Source organism: Spermophilus citellus (assembly GCF_964194105.1).
Source record: "Spermophilus citellus genome assembly, chromosome: 5".
In the NCBI taxonomy this organism is placed as follows: domain Eukaryota; kingdom Metazoa; phylum Chordata; class Mammalia; order Rodentia; family Sciuridae; genus Spermophilus; species Spermophilus citellus.
The window spans coordinates 58,071,338-58,088,576 of NC_138186.1; the positions used below are offsets into that span (position 1 = coordinate 58,071,338).

The 17,239-nt window shown below is 47.7% G+C and overlaps 2 protein-coding genes across 2 annotated transcripts in view; one reads left to right on the forward strand and one right to left on the reverse strand.

The window, feature by feature from the left end:
* CIMIP3 (ciliary microtubule inner protein 3) overlaps positions 1–17,239 on the forward strand; it is a gene marked incomplete at its 3' end in the record, with an annotated part of 62,047 nt that overhangs the window by 567 nt on the left and 44,241 nt on the right. The gene's annotated exons all lie outside the window — the stretch shown is intronic.
* Positions 16,082–17,239, reverse strand: part of LOC308649713 (uncharacterized protein C6orf132) — a 31,171-nt gene continuing 30,013 nt past the window's right edge. The window contains exon 5 of the mRNA XM_081295478.1: positions 16,082–16,757. Coding sequence (XP_081151604.1) covers positions 16,640–16,757 — 118 coding nt within the window. The 3' untranslated portion in view covers positions 16,082–16,639. The remainder of the gene's footprint in view (positions 16,758–17,239) is intronic.

The following is a 17,239-nucleotide window of genomic DNA, read 5'->3' on the forward strand; positions in this document are numbered from 1 at the left end:
GTGATTCCCAGCCTTCTGCCACTGCACGCATTGATGCATGTCCTCTGCTCTATGTGCCTACTAAATGTGGAAAGATCGATGTCACCCAATTCTCAGAATATGCTCCAATTTATGCTCTTGTCAAGTGCCTGCTTCCTTGCCACCCCAGTGTCTTGGGACTCATTGAATTTTGCTAGTCTGATAGGTAGAAAATGGTATGTTGTTGAGGTTTCATTTAAGTGGAGCTAAGAGTCCCCCCATGCGTTCTGGGTACTGAGGATTCAACCCAGTGACTCTCTACCACTGAGCTACATCCCTAGCCCTTTATTTTATTTTATTTTATTGAGACGGGGTCTCACTAAGTTGCCCAGGCTGATCTCAAACTCAGGATCCTCCTGCCTCACCTTCCTGAGTAGCTGGGATTACATGTGCACACCACCTGCCTCTTTTCTGTTCCTTTAATAATGACAAACAAGTGCGTGTGTGTGCACGAGCATATGCTGGATGGGGGTGACTGTGCAGGATGATGACAGTCACGGGGCTACACCCAGATTCTCAGCCTTTGCAGAGGCAGGTGCAAGAGTCTTTCTGGGCTGGGATTTCAGGAAGAACATTCCAGGGCTGGTGAAGCAATTGAGTTAAACTTTGAAGTTGACCAAGGCAAGCAAAGAAAGGAAGGAAGAACATTCTAGACAGAAAGAAGAGAGAACAGCACGAAGGAACAGCAAGGACGAGTGTGGAAAGGAAGGCTGAAGATAGACTCGGGCCTCCTCAGCCTCACTGAGGTGCATTTTGATCTTATAACAGTAAGGGGGGCAGACAAGAAACCATGATGTACTTAAAACAAATCACTTACTGAGCACTTGCTATGGTACCAGGCACTGTAGCCCTATAAGGTGGGATTTGGCAATTATTATCCCCATTTGTACATGTGGTATCTCACTTTTTAAGCATTTCTTCCTTCCTTTCTTTTTTAAAATTTTTTTTATGTGTGTGTGGGTGAATGGCTGGTATGTTGGGGATAGAACCCAGGACCTTGCACATGGTAGGCAAGGACTCTACCACTGGGCTACACCCCCAGCCCTCATTTCTTAAGAGTACTACTACTTCACAGATGAGGAAACAGAGACCTAAAGACTAAGTAAATTGAGTGAGGTGACCAGGCTACTAATAGGCATGGCCCTGCTCTCTCCTAACCTGTGTCTGCCCACCATTTCTGGAGACCTGTAGAGCAGAATAGCTCACTTCTTGGATAGGTGAAGGAATTGCCTCTTCCCAGGCCCAAAGGAGATAGAGCTTTGTTTCCACAGGGAGCAGAGAGTTCTAAGATACCAGGTCTCTTCTAAGATGTAACCTATGACAACACTATGTAAGGTATCCTCCAGAGACATTCTGTGTATGTCAAGCAAATACAGGCAGACACAATTTTTCCTTTCTTTATACAAATGGTAGCATATGCCAGGTGTGGTGGCACATGCCTGTAATCCCAGCATTTGGGAAGCTGAGTCAAAAGGATCACAAGTTTGAGACCAGCCTAAGCAATTTAGTGAGACATTGCCTCAAAACAAAATAAAAAGGGCTAGAGATGTCACTCAGTGGTAGAGCACACTTGGGTTTAATCCCCAGTACTGGAAAAATAAAAACAAACAAACAAAAAGGTAACATATTGCATATACTCTCTATATGTGGAAACTTACTACCTCTTGAAGTCATTCCTGGTACTTAAAGAGCAGGCGTGGTGGTACAAACCTGTGATCCCAGTGACTTGGGAGGCTGAGGAAGGAGATGTCAAGTTCAAGGCCAATCTAAGCATCTTAGCTTAAGCTCTAAGCAACTTAGTGAGACCTTGTCTCAAAATAAAAAATAAAAAGGGCTGGCTTGGTAGCTAAGCACCTCTGGGATTAGTCCCTGGTACCAAAAAAAAAAAAAGTGTTCTTTTTTTTGTTGGTGCTGGGGGATGAACCCAGGGGTGGACCCTTAGTCCTTTTCATTTTTTGTTTTGAGACAGGGTCTCACTAAGTTATCAAGGCTGGCTTCAAACTTGCAATCCTCCTGCCTCAGCCTCCTGAGTTACTGGCTTAAGTGTGCACCACCTCACCTAGCTCCTCATTTGTTTTTATGACTGCAGAGTTCTATTGTGTGTTATGCTAATTTGTTACCTGTTCTCTAATTTAGAGAAATTGAGACTGTTTCCACAGTGACAGTGCCATTTTGCTGGTGCAACTGGAGGCCAACTCTTAGAAGCAGAATTCCTAGCCCATAACATAAGTCACATGCTGATAGCTGTGATCTGAAATCTAAATATTTGTGTCTCTCCAGAATACAGGATAAACCCTCACTCCCCAGGTGATGGTATTAGGAAACAGGACCTTTTGGGAGATGAGTATGTCACAAGAGCCTTCACGAATGGGTTTGGTGCCTTAAAAAAGATAACAGAGGGGCTGGAGGTATAGCTCAGTGGTAGAGTGCTTGCCTAGCATGTGTGAGGCCCTGGGTTTGCAGTTTGAGCCCAAGCACTGAAGAGAGAGAGAGAGAGAGAGAGAGAGAGAGAGAGAGAGAAAACACAAAAGAGAGAAGAGAGAGAGAGAGAGAGAGAGAGAGAGAGAGAGAGAAAACACAAAAGAGGAAGACGAAGACCCAGGGCAGAGATCTGGCTCTCCTTTTCTACTGTGTGAGGACGGGGAGAAGGCACCATCTGTGAGCCAGAAAGTGAGTCCTCACCAAATACCAAGTATGCCTTATCTGGGGCTTCCCAGCCTCCAGAACTGTGAAAAATCAATTCCTGTTGTTTACAAGCCACCCAGTTCATGGTACTTTGTTACAGCATCTCAAATGGCTAAGACCACAGCTCTTGCCAAAAGCCCCACGTAGAGAGCCTGTTTTCCCACACCCTAGCCAACACAGTGTGTTTTAATCTTTTGCCAATCTGATAAGTGAAAATGGCCTTTCAGAATCACTTTATTTTGCATCTCGGTGAGGATGACTGAGGTGAGCTTTCCCATGATGTGGTTTTGAAATACAATTTGCCCAGAACTACTACCCTCTGAGGAATAAGCCAAGATGGCTTTCTCCACAGTTTCTGGAGAGGCTGGCACCAGCCTGTGCTTTCAGTTCAATACCCTGATGTGCCCATGTGGGAAATGAGCAACTTCTTTTGAAACTCAGGATTCTTGTGGAGAGAAATAAACCAGGTTACCAACCCTTCTGCTCCCCCAACCTGTATCATCCCCTCTCCAGTGCCAGAAATTGTCATCTCCCTTGATCACTCGCTTCTGACAGTCCAGAGAAAATGAGCAAAGCAGTTTCCCTTCCCTCTGTTCCTCAGGCCAGAAACATCTTAGAGAATGAAGAGACTTTGTCCTAAGCCATCAAGTGCTCCCCAAAGAGCCTAGTCTCCATGAAACAGCAACAAAGGCCCAAAAGACACATCTTAAGCAAACCCAAGTTTTGTATTCCTTCCAACTCTGCTGGTGCAGGACACTGTCCCCATGAGCTCGAGACAGACAGCAGCACCTGGGCCCCGAATTGACTGTTTAGGTGCCCGGCCAGCTGTGTCTTTCTGGCAGGTCATTCAGCCAACCCAGAGGATGTAGTCCATGTTCTGGAGGAGATCAAAGCTAGTCCTGCTGCATCCTCTGAGATTCTCTGTCCTCTGTTCAGAGGGCCCTCGCTACAGAGCTTGGGTGAATTATGTCTCCTGGCCTCACCTGAAACTATTTCTGGCTTCAAGGAATGATCTCTATCTCAGGAATCTTGTCAGAGAGTGTATCCCCGGCTTGTCCAAGGGAGGCCTGTGTCCCTTCTGAGCCCTCAGAAACACCCAGGACCACCACCATCCATTGCCCTCTCCAGGACAAGTCCTGGCTGGCGGAACATCTGGGTTCATAGTCTCATTGTCACCGCCATCTTGTCTCCTCCACACCCAGCTGCTTCCTGTCAGCCATGATCAGAAGTAAAGCCCTTCTGAACACTCAGCCTGGAGGGAACTAAGCTTATAAACCAAACCCCTTCAGAAACGAAAGCCAAACTACAGTGGAGGACCTGTCCAAGGTCACTGAGAAACAAGGGTGGGTACTCAGGACTCCAGTGAGGGTCTCACTAGCTTCAGCCAATTCACTTCCCAGAGATTGCAATCCCAGTTCCTGCCCCCAACTCCCAACACCTGGTCAATGACCACAGCCTGTCTCCCCTAGGCCTCTCCCAGCACAGGCAGCTGTGGGACCCCCAATCAGCAGCAGGTCACATTGAGCATGTTATTATGGAGTTATTTTTATGGAACCACTTCTGGAGGAAAGTTTTATAGTTGAATACTGTAAATATATAAAATACAAAATGTACATGAAATGTAAAGCCATAGGCCAGGCACAGTGGCCCACGCCTGTAATCCCAGTGGTTTAGGAGGCTGAGGCAGGAGGATTGCAAGTTCAAATCCAGCCTCAGCAACTTAGTGAGGCGCTAAGCAACTCAGTGAGACCCTGTCTCTAATAAAACACAAAATAGGGCTGGGGATGTGGCTCAGTGGTTGAGTGCCCCTGAGTTCAATCCCTAGTATTCACCCTTCCCCGCCAAAAAAAGAAATGTAAAGCTTTAAAGGAACTTTTTTTATTGACCGTTTCAGGCTTCTTTCCTAAAGCTTGAAGGGATAGGACAGTGTGTCTGTTTGTTCCACTTTTTTGTTTATAAATCCTGGTAGAAAATATTATAAGTACTCATCTAATAAATGACTCTGCTACTGAACCATGAGATAAACTGGTGGCGCCTGGTGGGATACAGTGCCACCAGACAGGGACATGGAAATGCTGGCCTGTCAATTGGCTCTGAGAGTGGAATTCAGGGGAGATCTCTCGGAGTTATCAGGGTGTGGGTGAGACTTGACGAGGTCATCTGTATTATCCAGGGCTTACCTTTCCAGAGATCAAGAACAAACCTATGGAGAATACTAGGAAGTATTGCTGGACTGAAATTCCTACTCCACAAACACCCATGATTCCCACTGGTGGCTGTGTTTTTTGATCTTGTCATCTTGTTCTACAGTGGCCCTGCATTCCTTGCCCCTTGAACATTGCAGTCATGGGGTGGAGCTTACTACGTAAGGTGTTTTTCCCAGTGAGACCTGGGCATGCCAGAGCACAGAAACACTTGCCTCTAGCCATGCCGGGTCAACAGGGAATAAGATTTATTGGAGAAACATGTAGAAAAACAGCAAAGTGACTTGTTTCTCTGAGCCCTCCTTATCTCATAGAGGTGCACGTGGCCAGGCTGAGCCAGAATCTCTGAGATAAATGCTCAATGTTAAACCCCAACACAAAGAAAAAGACCACCAACTCCAACTTTAAATCAAATTAAAGCAAGCTTATATTTGTATACACTGGAGCTGTCCAGGACTGTCTGTCCGAAAACCCTGGGTTAGAGATCAGTACCCCAGCTCTCTAGGAACACAGTTTTATAGCACAAAAAGTTGCAAAAGGGGGGTGTCTTGAAAACTTACAGATAACAGGATTTTGACAAGTATAATACAAAGGCAGATAGTAGGTTAATGATCTATATGGCTTAACATTTCAAGGTAGGGAATAAATTTAGATCCCAACAACAGAATTTAGGAGGCGCCACTGAGGTTTCAGAGAGGGTTGTTATCTGGTCAGGGGGAACCAGGATTTATGAGGCGTCACTAAGGTTTTAGAGAAGATTATTATCTGGTCATGGAAAGCCAGGCATGAGTGAGTTCAAGGCATGGGCAGGAATTCCAAACAAGTTTAGAAATTGCAGTAATTTATAGTAAAACAGAAATTAACTTTTCATGACTTTGTGACGAGATGGCTCCCAAACTTAAGATGGAATTAGGCTGGGTTCATCACTCATAAAGAAGAGCCCCCTGCTTCTTACTCTCCCACCCCCCACTGCAGTGTACATAGTTCAAAGGAAGCTGAGAGGAGAGTAGGGGACTCCTGGCCAAAGAAAAGGGCACCTTCAGAGCTTGGTCACAGGTATCAGCCAGAAGTCTCATGATATTCCCTGAACCAATAAGACATATTCTTCAAGGCTTGCCACCACCTCCCCAGCCCCTCTTTCCACCCTCAGGCTCAAGTGTCTCTGACCTCCCTTCACCAAAGTCTACTCCTAGGTACCCTGAGATTCCTTTGGGTCAAACCAACTAACTAGGAGACCAGGCTTCAAGCTAGATTGCAAGGTTTCTGAACCTCAATGCTACTGATATTTGGGGCTGAATTTGTCTTTGGGAAGCTGTCCCATGCATTGTAGGACATTGGGTAACATCCTTGGCCTCTAACCTACTAAAAGCTCTTAGGACTCCCCAAGATGTGTCAATCAGAAAATGTCTCCAGACATTGCCAGGTGTGTTCTGGGGAGCAAGATGAATCCCCAGATAAGAACCACTAAGCTGAAATAAAACACCAGGGCTACGTGTTCAGGTAAAAGCAAGAAGCTTGTGGAAAAGAACTGGGAGCTGCTGAGATTTTTCCTCCTCAAATCAGAATTTATCTTCTGTTTCCCCTGTTTAATTTCTTCAAGGCTAGACCACAGGAATGCTCTGGAAGATAGGTTGTAACACTTCAATGCTCCAGAGTCTATTTGCATAGGAATCCAGCTCACTTTATAGTTTTGTGACCTTGGGCAAGTTACTTAGCTTTTCCTTAACAAAAATACCTACCTCCTAGGGTTGTGGGGAGGAGCACGTATTGTAAAGTTAGAACAGTGTCTGGCACGCAGTAAGTTGTTGAAAGAGGGCTCCCTGGGAGACTGAGGTTTGTGTACAGGAAGTTTATTACAGGATGCACACCTGTGTGGGAAGGATGGGTCACGAGGAGGGCAACCTGGACTGCCTGTCCTTGCAATGGAGGTGCAAATGATGACACTTCCAAGTTGTCCTGAGTTGTGAGCTGCCCCTAGGAAGTGGGCATGATCTTGGATGAGTGGCTGTGTACCAGAAGGACAGTTCCTGAGGAGGACCTTGGCAGATAGCCATCAGCAGCAACACTCCCAGTTGCTGGGAGATGAGAGCTTCAGTCCTGAGAAGAGAGCATCCGCTGCATGAGGAGTGCCCAGGGCCATTTTGACGAAGCCACCCTTAAATAGAAGTGAAAGTGTCTCTGTACTACCACGGAGTTACTCCCAGATTACCAGTGACCCTGTGAGGCCTCCCAGCTTATCCAAGCCCCACTCTCTCTTCTTTCTCCCTCCTTGGAGCAGGAATTTGGAAAGTGTTGTCACCCTACTCTAGCCTTGGAGGCAGAGGGCAGGGCAGCAGGTGCACTCTGGCTCCCCACCCCCACCCCCAGCTGTGTGACCTTGGTGAGATCATTTGTCCCCAGGGGACTTCAGTTTCTCTTGGTAAGCTAGGAGGAGTATTACTCCTGGCCCAGATCCAGGTAGGGTGATCCAATGTGGTTCTGCACAGCAGCAGTTCTCAAAGTCCCTGAACCATTAGGACTGACTGCCTCATCTGGAAACTTGCTAGAAATGTGAATTCTCTGGCCCCACCCCATCCCTACTGAATCAGGAGTGCCAGGAGCCTATGTTTTGGCAAGTCCAGTGCTTCCAGTGCTGGACAGCACTTAGTCTGTGCCTGAATCCTAGGAGCCATGTCGGCCTCCATTGACTTTAAATCTGAATTTGAACCCTACGCATCAGGCTTAAGTTTACCTGTGAGCAGAGGGCCACCTGCTAGTTAAAGCCAGCTCTGGGGTGCCCACACACAGGGCGCCAGCTAGGACAACAGGGCTGGACACCAGGGCCAAAGCATCGCTCTCTCTCCTCATGCTCCTCCCCTCAGCCTGGAGAAATCAGGTTAAAATGAATGTCAAGGGCAAATTCAAATAACTAGGAGAGGCCACCACAGGACAGCAGGGTGTGTGTTCCTGTCAGTAATAACAGGAAACTCTGGGAAAATCGAGCACACAAATGGCAGTCCTCCTTCCTCAGCCTGGCTCCTGATCCCAGGTGGTCACCTGCTTTGTTTGGCCACAGGGCTCTCCTAGGTGGGAGGACTTGATATTCTCCTGCTCCACAGTCCAGTTATCCGTGTGTCACCTACTCTGGGCTGGGAGCTCTTGCCTGGTTCCTTAACTTGCACTGAGTAGCACCCCTAGCGGTACTGGATTGAATTGATGGAATTCTGTGCTGTTCTTAGGTATGTGCAACAAATTCTGGAAAGCTGTGAGCCAAAAGGCAGGGAGATGACGGATGAGGAAGCTGAGAGAGAGGATATGAGCATGGGGGGAATGAACCCAGGCGTCTACCATATCCTCCTGAATGGTTCAAAAAAGATACTATGGCAACAATGAAAAGAAATAGCAGGAGACAGTCCTCTGCAGGGAAGAAAGGGAAGAGGGGCCAGAAGGCTCAATCGGTGGCACACAAGATTGAAGACACTCAGTTGTCAAGAATGAGAAGCCAGTGCTTCCCTTCTGACAGTAGCACCAGAAGAGATTAAAAATAGCATGTCTATTTAGTCCCCACTCTGCACTTAGGTCCCACCCCGTGCAGGGCGCCAACTCTTTAACGAAAACCAAACCTAGAATGTCAAGCTTTCCTCTTGAAGGAGGGCTCTCCAGGTGAAGCAGGACAGAGAACAGGCTGGGTATGGCTGGCTGCTGCCTCCCTGGCCTCCAGAGATGAGGCTTCTTCTCAGTTCTCTGGCCCACCTCTGACAGGAGCTCCCTCTGCAGTCGTGTGTGAGTTGGAGTTGTCATTCCAGGCTTGCTGTGCTTCTCTGAGTCAGGATTATGTCAATTTCAGTGATCAGGAAGAAATTAGAACTGGTGTTGATCAGTGTATCCAGGAGTTTCTGGATATTCCAAGATAGAATGTTTTTTTCCTACAAAAAAAAAATTTCAATTGTCTGTCCAAAAATCAGAGTTTTCTAAAGGGCATCTGAGAAATAAGGAATGAATTGCAGCAGAGAGACACACTGGTGCAGAGCCCTTGACAAAGCTGAGCCAGGGCAGCAGGTGCTGGAGGACATCCGTGTGCCACACAAAAAGCCTGTGATCGTCCCTCAGGTCTCCTGGAGCAGATGTCTGCCAATATACATGTGCCTCTGAAGCAGACCTGAGCAGGGTCTGGCTACAAAGTAGCCCCCTGCAGGCAGTTTTGTTAGACATCCTTCTGGGTGGACATGGCAATTTATTTATTTATTTATTTATTAGATGTTTATAGACTTTTATTTTATTCATTTACTTGCATATAGTGCTGAGAATCAAACCCAGTCTCACATATGTTAGGCAAGAGCTCTACCACTGAGCCACAACACCAGCCCTGGACATTGCATTTTAAAAGAACTGTTTGGCCGGGCGTGATGGTATATGCCTGTAATCCCAGCCACTCAGGAGGCTGAGGCAGGAGGATCGCAAGTTCAAAGCTAGGTGCTAAGCAACTCAGTGAGACCCTGTCTCTAAATAAAATACAAAATAGGGCTGGGGATGTGGTTCAGTGGTCCAGTGCCCCTGAGTTCAATCCCCAGTACAAAAAAAAAAAAAAAAAAAAAAGAGGATGAGTAGTTATTAGTTTTGCTTCCACCTAAAATTTCCCCCCTATTTTTCTGAGCTGTTAATTACTTGAGTACTTTGTAAAATGCCTACAGCTGGGTGAATGAAGGGAGTTTTTGTTTTTTGTTTTTGTTGTTAGCAAAGTTAGACTATTAGTTTGATGACACAGATTCTTTATTTTTTTTGGCTTGTTTTTAAATTTTTTTCATTTTTGTATGACTATCTCTTTGTTTTCAGTCATTAGTTTGTCATGATCTGAGGGAAAATATTACAGTAGTCTGAGAATCAGGGGAGAAGGAGTTTGTATATAACTACCCATCTATGGTAGCCTAGAAAAATATGTAAATTTGCTGTTTCAAGACTCTGAATTTCAAGACTCTGAACTACTTCCAGAAGAGGAATCTCATGCTGCATTTGTAATGCTTCCAGAGCATTACAGAGTTCAAAAGTTTGGAAATGGTTCAGAAAAGGGTTAGAATACACTAGGTTAAGCCAGTTGTCGTGGCACACACCTATAATCCCAGTGACTTGGGAGGCTGAAGCAGGAAGATCACAGGTTCAAGGCCAGCCTCAGCAATTAGTGAGGCCCTAAGGAATTTAGCAAGACTCTGCCTCAAAATAAAAAATAGAAAGGGCTGGGGTGTGGCTCAGTGATTAAGCACTCCTGGTTCAATCCCTGGTGCAAAAAAAAAAAAAAATTTAGGTGAGTGCTGTAATATTATACTAGATCCTTAAGTTGATGCTGCCTTTTATTTGGGTAAGTCTATGTTTTGTATGGAGTTTCCTGCTTTTGAGAGGAGCTGTACTAGGACATGATATGCTAAATGCTTGCAGTAATGAACCCGTGTGAGCAACGAAGAAGACCCTGTCTCCACTAGTGTGACAGCTGGAACACCAATGAAGTATGAAGGGTCAAAGCTTGCTCGGATGTCTCTTTTTCTTTTGAGTCGCATTTTGTTTTCTTGTGTTTCTGCTTTACTTTTGGGGAAGAGACAGTTTACACAAAGGAAGATTCTTGCTCATGGATTTGATTCCAAGGGGCTGGGCCTCCCGGGGGAGGATGAGCTGCGGAGGATCCCACTTCGCCTCCACAGAGAGTGTGGGGCCTCCGTCTCTTACTGAAGGAGGTTTTGCTTTCTGTTTCATGCATCTCTTCTTAGATTGTGTCCCTTCACCCAACATAAACATTCCCCTGTCCTCTGAGTGGCCGCTAGGTCTGAGGCTCAGTGTTTTGTTTGTTTGGTTCTCTCCAGCCTTGAAGATCCCTTGCCACCTGTCGACTTCCACTCATGTACCTGGTCTGGCCTGGGTGCCACCTGGTCCATGAAGGCTCCAAATACCCTTCCCACTTCATCCCAGGGCACGGGACTTTCTACCTTCCATTGTCCTTGTGGGTTAGTGAATTCTGTTTCTGGGCCCCCTGCTGCATAGTGTGCGCCTGGGAATTAGGCATTGTTCCCAGTGAACACACAAGACCATGTTTTATAACATACGTTGTACTCACTTTGTATATGATACTCATTACCCTCTCATCTGTGCTGTGGGATGGTATCTGGCTAAGGACCAGTGACCTCTGATTACCAGCCTGAGGCCAGCAGATCCCCAGTTAGAATGTATAGTTAAAGCTTTTGAAAGTTATTTTTTTTTACTTATATTATAAGGGTTTAACCTGGTCTTCTTGTGCTACTTAGAAGCTCTGATTGGCAGCTTTAGATTTCTTCATTAAAAATCTCAATAAACTGGACTGGGGATATAGTCAGTTGGGAGAGTCCCTGTGTCACATGCACAAGGCCCTGGGTTCAATCCTCAGCAGCACAAAAAACGAAACAAAAAAAAAACCCCAAAAAAACACCTCAATAAACTAAATTGGAGCAATCTTTCAATGATAAAAGTTATTTTTGCTGAAAAAGACTGGGAACTGTTCTACTTGGTTCTTATTGAAAAAATTTTGAATTAGTGTGTATACAAGTTATTGTCATTTCTTTATATTAATTCAGAAATTATCTGTCAAGTAAATAATAATTTTTCAATTTATAAATACATAAAAAACAATATAGTGTTCAAAAGTCCATGGGAGACATGGACTTTGCCCTTAAGGAACTTCAAAAGTGTTTGGCAATATTTGACTAAGTATAAACATGCATTCATTCAACAAACATATACGGAGTGCCTATTCATCTTAGGAGCTGTGCTAGATCCTGGGGCTTCTGTGATGAGTTATGCAGCTTGTAAGCTTCTTGGAGAGAGAGTAAAAAACACCAGTGTTTGGGCATGGGGTGGGTCAGTGGGGGTGCCCTTAACAGGAGCTGCTGTGTCCCCACAGGTGAGGGATGTCTTCCATGAGGTCCAAGCAGTGAGGCAGAATGAGCACTTGGGGATAGTGGGGCTATCAATCTGGCTGCTCTGGTCTCAGAACTGTGCAAAGAAAAGGGAGGAAGAGAATTCCTTTTGGAGAAGCTGGGTTTGGGTAGATGGCCAATGCAGATCCATCCATGTGGACATGTCCAAGAAGCACTTCCAAAGATAGAAATGTGACCCCTGGCAAGGTAAGAAGCGGGTTACAGTATTCTGAAGAAGCAGCTAGAGAAAAGGAAGGTGGGAGGTCTTGGGAGAGGAACTGAGATGCCGGGTGGAGGAAGGAGGGCTTGGTGGAAGGCAGGAGAGGAGGGGAGCAAGCTGTTCTTTGGAAACTCAGAACAATTCTTAAAGAGAGTGGGGAGTAGGGAGTGGCTCATCTGTGCCTCCAGGACACTGAGAATCCACAGAGGGGTCCTGGATTTCCCATGTAAATCAGGGAGCACACATAATGCATGTCTTGGTTCCCACCCTGCACCCAGAAGAGCATGTCCTCTCCCCTTCCTGGCAAAAGCAGCCCAAGATCTAAAGCCAAGGCCAAGCTGGTCTGCAGCATCTGGCCTCCTGGGCCTGGCAGGGAGGTGGTGCAGGCTGTCTGCATGGTGTCAGCGGCCACCCTTCCCCACCACTGACTAATGATGGGACGCCAGCATTTCCTTTGAGCTTCAGAGATGAAAGGGGCCACTGCCGCTGGGGGTAGGCAGGTGGGACAAGCAGGTCAGGGCAGGTCTGCCTAACAGCTCAGCAGAGCTGGCCTCTCCCTCACCCCTCCAGCTCCAAGTCACCTCTCCCCTACAGCTTTGCACAGAAAAGAGCCCGAGGCTGGCCTTCAGTGAGGGAGGACTCTCTCCTAGGCCTAGCCCTCGGGAAAACAGAGTTCATTCAGCCTTTTCCAGAGGACAGGCCTCTTACACACTGCTGACACCAAGACCCAGGCTTGGGACCAGGCCAGGGTTGCTTCTTTGGGCCAGCATAGGCCTCACAAAAGAGGCGGGGTGCTGGCCACTGGGGTTGGAGCCACACCCAGGAGCAGTGAGGAGGTTTTGGAAATCAAGGCGTGGCCACCCTGACCCAGGAACCCCTGCTCCACCCATGTCCCTCAACCATTTTTGGCACTGGCCAGGCTTTCCCCTGCTTGGCCCCTCCCCCATCCCTGCTCTGATAAGATGGCGAGTTTAGGGGGTAGTACAGCTGGGGGAGGATGGATGTAGCTGTGGGGGAGGGGGCTGGAATGAAGCCCCCCAGCAGGGGCTCTTCTTCCTCTCCTGGCTCCTTTGTCAACTCACTTCCCTTCTTGGAGTCCTCCTTTCCTCATCTAGGAAATGGAATCAGGAATACACATTATTGTGCATTTTAGAGGACCCATTTTAGAGGAGCGTTGTGAGTAAGCGCAGGAAGGTTCCAACTTTCCCAATAGTCAGGTTCTGTAATGCTGATGGTTGCTACCGTCTTATCAGTTTTCAACATGACGTCCATAGAGCCCAGACATGGGGGCTCTGTGGTGAGCTTGACATATAAGAAGCATGTGTGGGCATCTCTCTGGTGGATAGCTCTTGTCAGTTCTCAAAAAAGGGACCCAGCAGATTTAAGACACAGGTCAAGTTTCAGATGAGCCAGTGGAACCAAGGTCACACAGCTTGTTAAGAGGCAGAGCCAGGATGTAGGGTCCTTCCCTCCAACCTCCACCCCAGTTAAACACCATTTCTCCCTGTTGCCCATCCTGTGGCAAGCGAGGGGAAAGAAATGCTCAGAGGGACCCAGGAGGGAGGGAACCAGATACAGAGCCCAAGCCCTTACTCTCTATCACCAGGATGAGGGCTTCGTGGTGGGTGGGGGACAGTGAGAGACAGGAGAATAAGGAAGCCCCAAGGATAAGAGGCCTGGGAGTTCCTTCCAGGAAGCCCCACCTGCTAAATAAGTGAGCCATCCTGTTTCCCAACGCCCACCCCATGCCAGGCCGAGGAGGAAGCACAGCTCTGTCACTGACCATCTTGAGATACCTTCCCTGGTTTTTAGTTTCTGGAAAATAAAAATGGGGGGGTGGGGTGCTGAAGTTGTGGCTCAGTGGTAGAGCGCTTGCCAAGCATGCGCGAGGCACTGGGTTCGATCCTCAGCACCACATAAATGTAAAATAAAGATATTGTGTCCACCTAAAACTAAAAAATAAATATTTTAAAAAATTGGGGGGTGGGAGTGGGCGAAAACAGCTCTGTGGAACGTGCACAGCAGGAGAGGCTGGGGAAGATACCTTGCCAAAGCTCTTGGGAAACATGATGGGCCACACTCAATGTAAAGGTGCCCTAAGGTTTGGATCTGGAATGTTCCCCGAAGGCCCATGTGGTAGACGCTTGGTTCTCAGTGTGCCCCTACTGGCCAGTAATGAAAACTTTGAGAGGTCTAGTGGGGGGTGTCACTGGAGGTGTGCCCTGAAGGGGCTAGTGGGATCCCACCCCGCTCTTCCTCTCTTACTTCCTGGCCACCACGTGAGTAGTTTGTTCCACTACATGCTCCTGTCATGATGTGCCACCATAGGCCCAAGGTCATGGGGCCAAGTGATCATGGACTGAGACAGTTAAAACTCTGCACTGAAATAAAGTTTTTTTTCTCTCTATAAGTTGATCATCTCAGGTATTCATTACAGCTGACTCACACAGGCAGTCATCACCCAAAGATGCCAGGTATCAAAAAAAACTGAGTGCCAGGCCTGGGCTGGAGGCTTTGCCTACATCAGTCTGCACGTCAGGACTTCAGGAGGCCTTCCTTCCCCACCCTGTTAGAGTCAACTCTCTTCTTCCCCACCTCCTAGTTACTCTCTCACATGTCCTTTTCCTTTCCTCCCCACCACCTGTCCTAATTTTGGATGTTCTTTTTCTTCTCCGCCACTTGATGATGTTCTTTCCTAGGAACCATGGCAGTGTGTTGATGGCTGTATATCCATGCAAACATAGTGCCGGGCATTTAGCAGTTACCCAAATATTTGTTAAATGGATGCATGGCTGTCTGTAATCTTCACAATAGCTTTATGGGATAGTTATTGTTATCATGCATGAAAGAAGAAATCAGAGACGTGTTTAAGCACATAGCTGTTATCACCAGATTTTTGCTCTGCTCCTTCCCCTGAGGGATCTAGAGAACAAGAAAACCTAAGGGTCAGAAGAGAAATGGCTCACTGGTTCAGGTGGTACCCAGTGCTGCGTGATTCCCAGATCAGTCCGCCCAACATCCCGCCACACCCAGTGACTCTGAGTCAGCAATCCACAGCCACAGAGCTGGAGGCCAATCCAAACTGGCCTGTTTATTTCCCAAGCCAACTAAGACCAAGCCCTTCTCCACCCACCCCAGAGCAGTCTACAGCTGGGAGTCCACACCCTACTCCTCAAGCCTTAATGTAGCAGATAAATTAGTGAATGAACTCTTTTATAAAACATTGTGTAGAGGAAATACATACATATTTATAGAGCCAGTGCTGGTATTGGGATGGGATTTGTTGCCTGAACACAGGTAACCAGAACTTGCTCTATTAGAGTGGCTGGCCTTAGTCACCTGGGTGCCCACCTTCCTTGCACTTTCTTTCCTTGAAGTGATTGACTGCTGTTGCTGCAACCCAGTACCTCAGCTAGTGACCATAGATCAAAAGAGTCAACTCCCAAAGGGAGCTGCTTTCTGGCGGCCCCCTACTGGCCTGCTCCTATGAGGTGGGTCACTCCCCTGCCCTCCTTCTTACTTAGACAGGCAGCCTTGGCCTGGTCCCAGTTATTCAGCTGGACTTGACCTGAAGATAGGAACTTTTTTAAAAATACAAAGGGCCTAATTCATGGAAACAGGCATAAACCTGGACTGCCCAGGCAAAGGACCAATGCTTACCCTACTGTAGTTTCACCTGCTCTGGACTGGCCCAGTCCTACCACTCTTAATGTTCCGAAACCTATTTCCCCATCAACAATAAACTTCTCTTGAGTCTCTACTCTCCAAGGCCTTCCAGAGTCTTCTACACATTTTAAGGCATCAATGATATTGGTGACGTATTGGAGTTAGAACTAATGCCCCCTCCAAATTCCATGAGACCAGGCCATGTAGGACCTCTGGTGTTGAGTCCTGGATCTTTTGGCTCCTTGGGCATGCTCCCCCAAATCAGGGATGCATGGGTCTGAATTTAAAAAAATCAAGACGTGATCCTGTCAACTGCTGAGTCTTTTCTCTGTGGGTCTCCCTGTAGCTAAGGGCCAGGGTCAAGGAGAAATGCAAAAGGCTTCTATTCCATCACCTTCTCCATATGTTGTGCATGCATAGTATTGGTCTGCCTCCGTGCAGCTAGGAACCCCAGGTATCGCCTCTTGGTGGCAACAGGTGGAGGCTAAAGAGATCTACCTATAGTGACCTGCACCCACCCCAACAGGGATGGTCCTCAGCCCTTTGTGAGGCATCCCATGAGTAAGCACCCATCCTTTGCTTCTAGGACCTGTTTCATAGGCCATGCTTGTAAAACTGCTTTAAATAAATCTTGCTAAAGCAGATAGTACCAGATAACGGAAACTTAGCGCCCAGGCCCTGAACGTTCTCCTCTCCTCCCCCTTTGCCCCTCCCACCCCCCATCTGCATACAGTTCATAGCAGCTCCGGGAAAACAGAAGCCCACTCAGTCTTCCTTAGGCCACTGCTTCTTGCTCATTTGTTCGAGGGTCCTCAGGGAGCCAGACTCCTCCATGTCTGAGTCAGGCTAATACCTGTTGCAACCCTCCCACCCCCCATAGAAACAAGTGCGCAGATCCAACCCCTTGGAGTAGAGCTGAAAGAACTCTGGGCTCAGGATGTGGCCTTGCGGTGAGCTCCTGAGTAGGCATAGGAGATGGGATGACGGGTTCCAGGCCTCACGGTGAATGTATTGATGGGGCTTCCATAATGGGAGGTGTTGTGAGGAGATCTGGGGGAGAGCAAAAGAGCAGTGAGGTTTGTATCTGCAGTTGGTTGACCAACACCCTGCCTATCTTCCCTAGGGCAAGGGACCCAAGGGACCTCGGGGCGGGACCCCCAGTCCACCAGACACAGGGCTTTCCTTTTATTCTGGGTCCTGGCCAGGGAACATGCCTAATACCACTCAACTCAGAGCCCTTCACTCCTAGCCTGGGGTCTGGGTACATTTCGTGTTATTGGGAAATCCCTCCAGCCAAGGACACTCAGATCTTCCCCATGCAACATTTAACGTGTAGCCCCAGGAGTGGGGGACACAAGGGAGCCCATGGAGAGCGAACAAGGGCAACAAGGGGGCAGGTAAGGAAAGGCCCGCACCGCCCCCTCCCAGGTTAGGAAGCCTCTCTTCCCCTTCTCAGCAAGCCACAGCTGATCTGCGGTGGCCTGGTCAGCAACTCTGGTCCGAAGGCAGTGTCTCCATGGACATCACCTGGC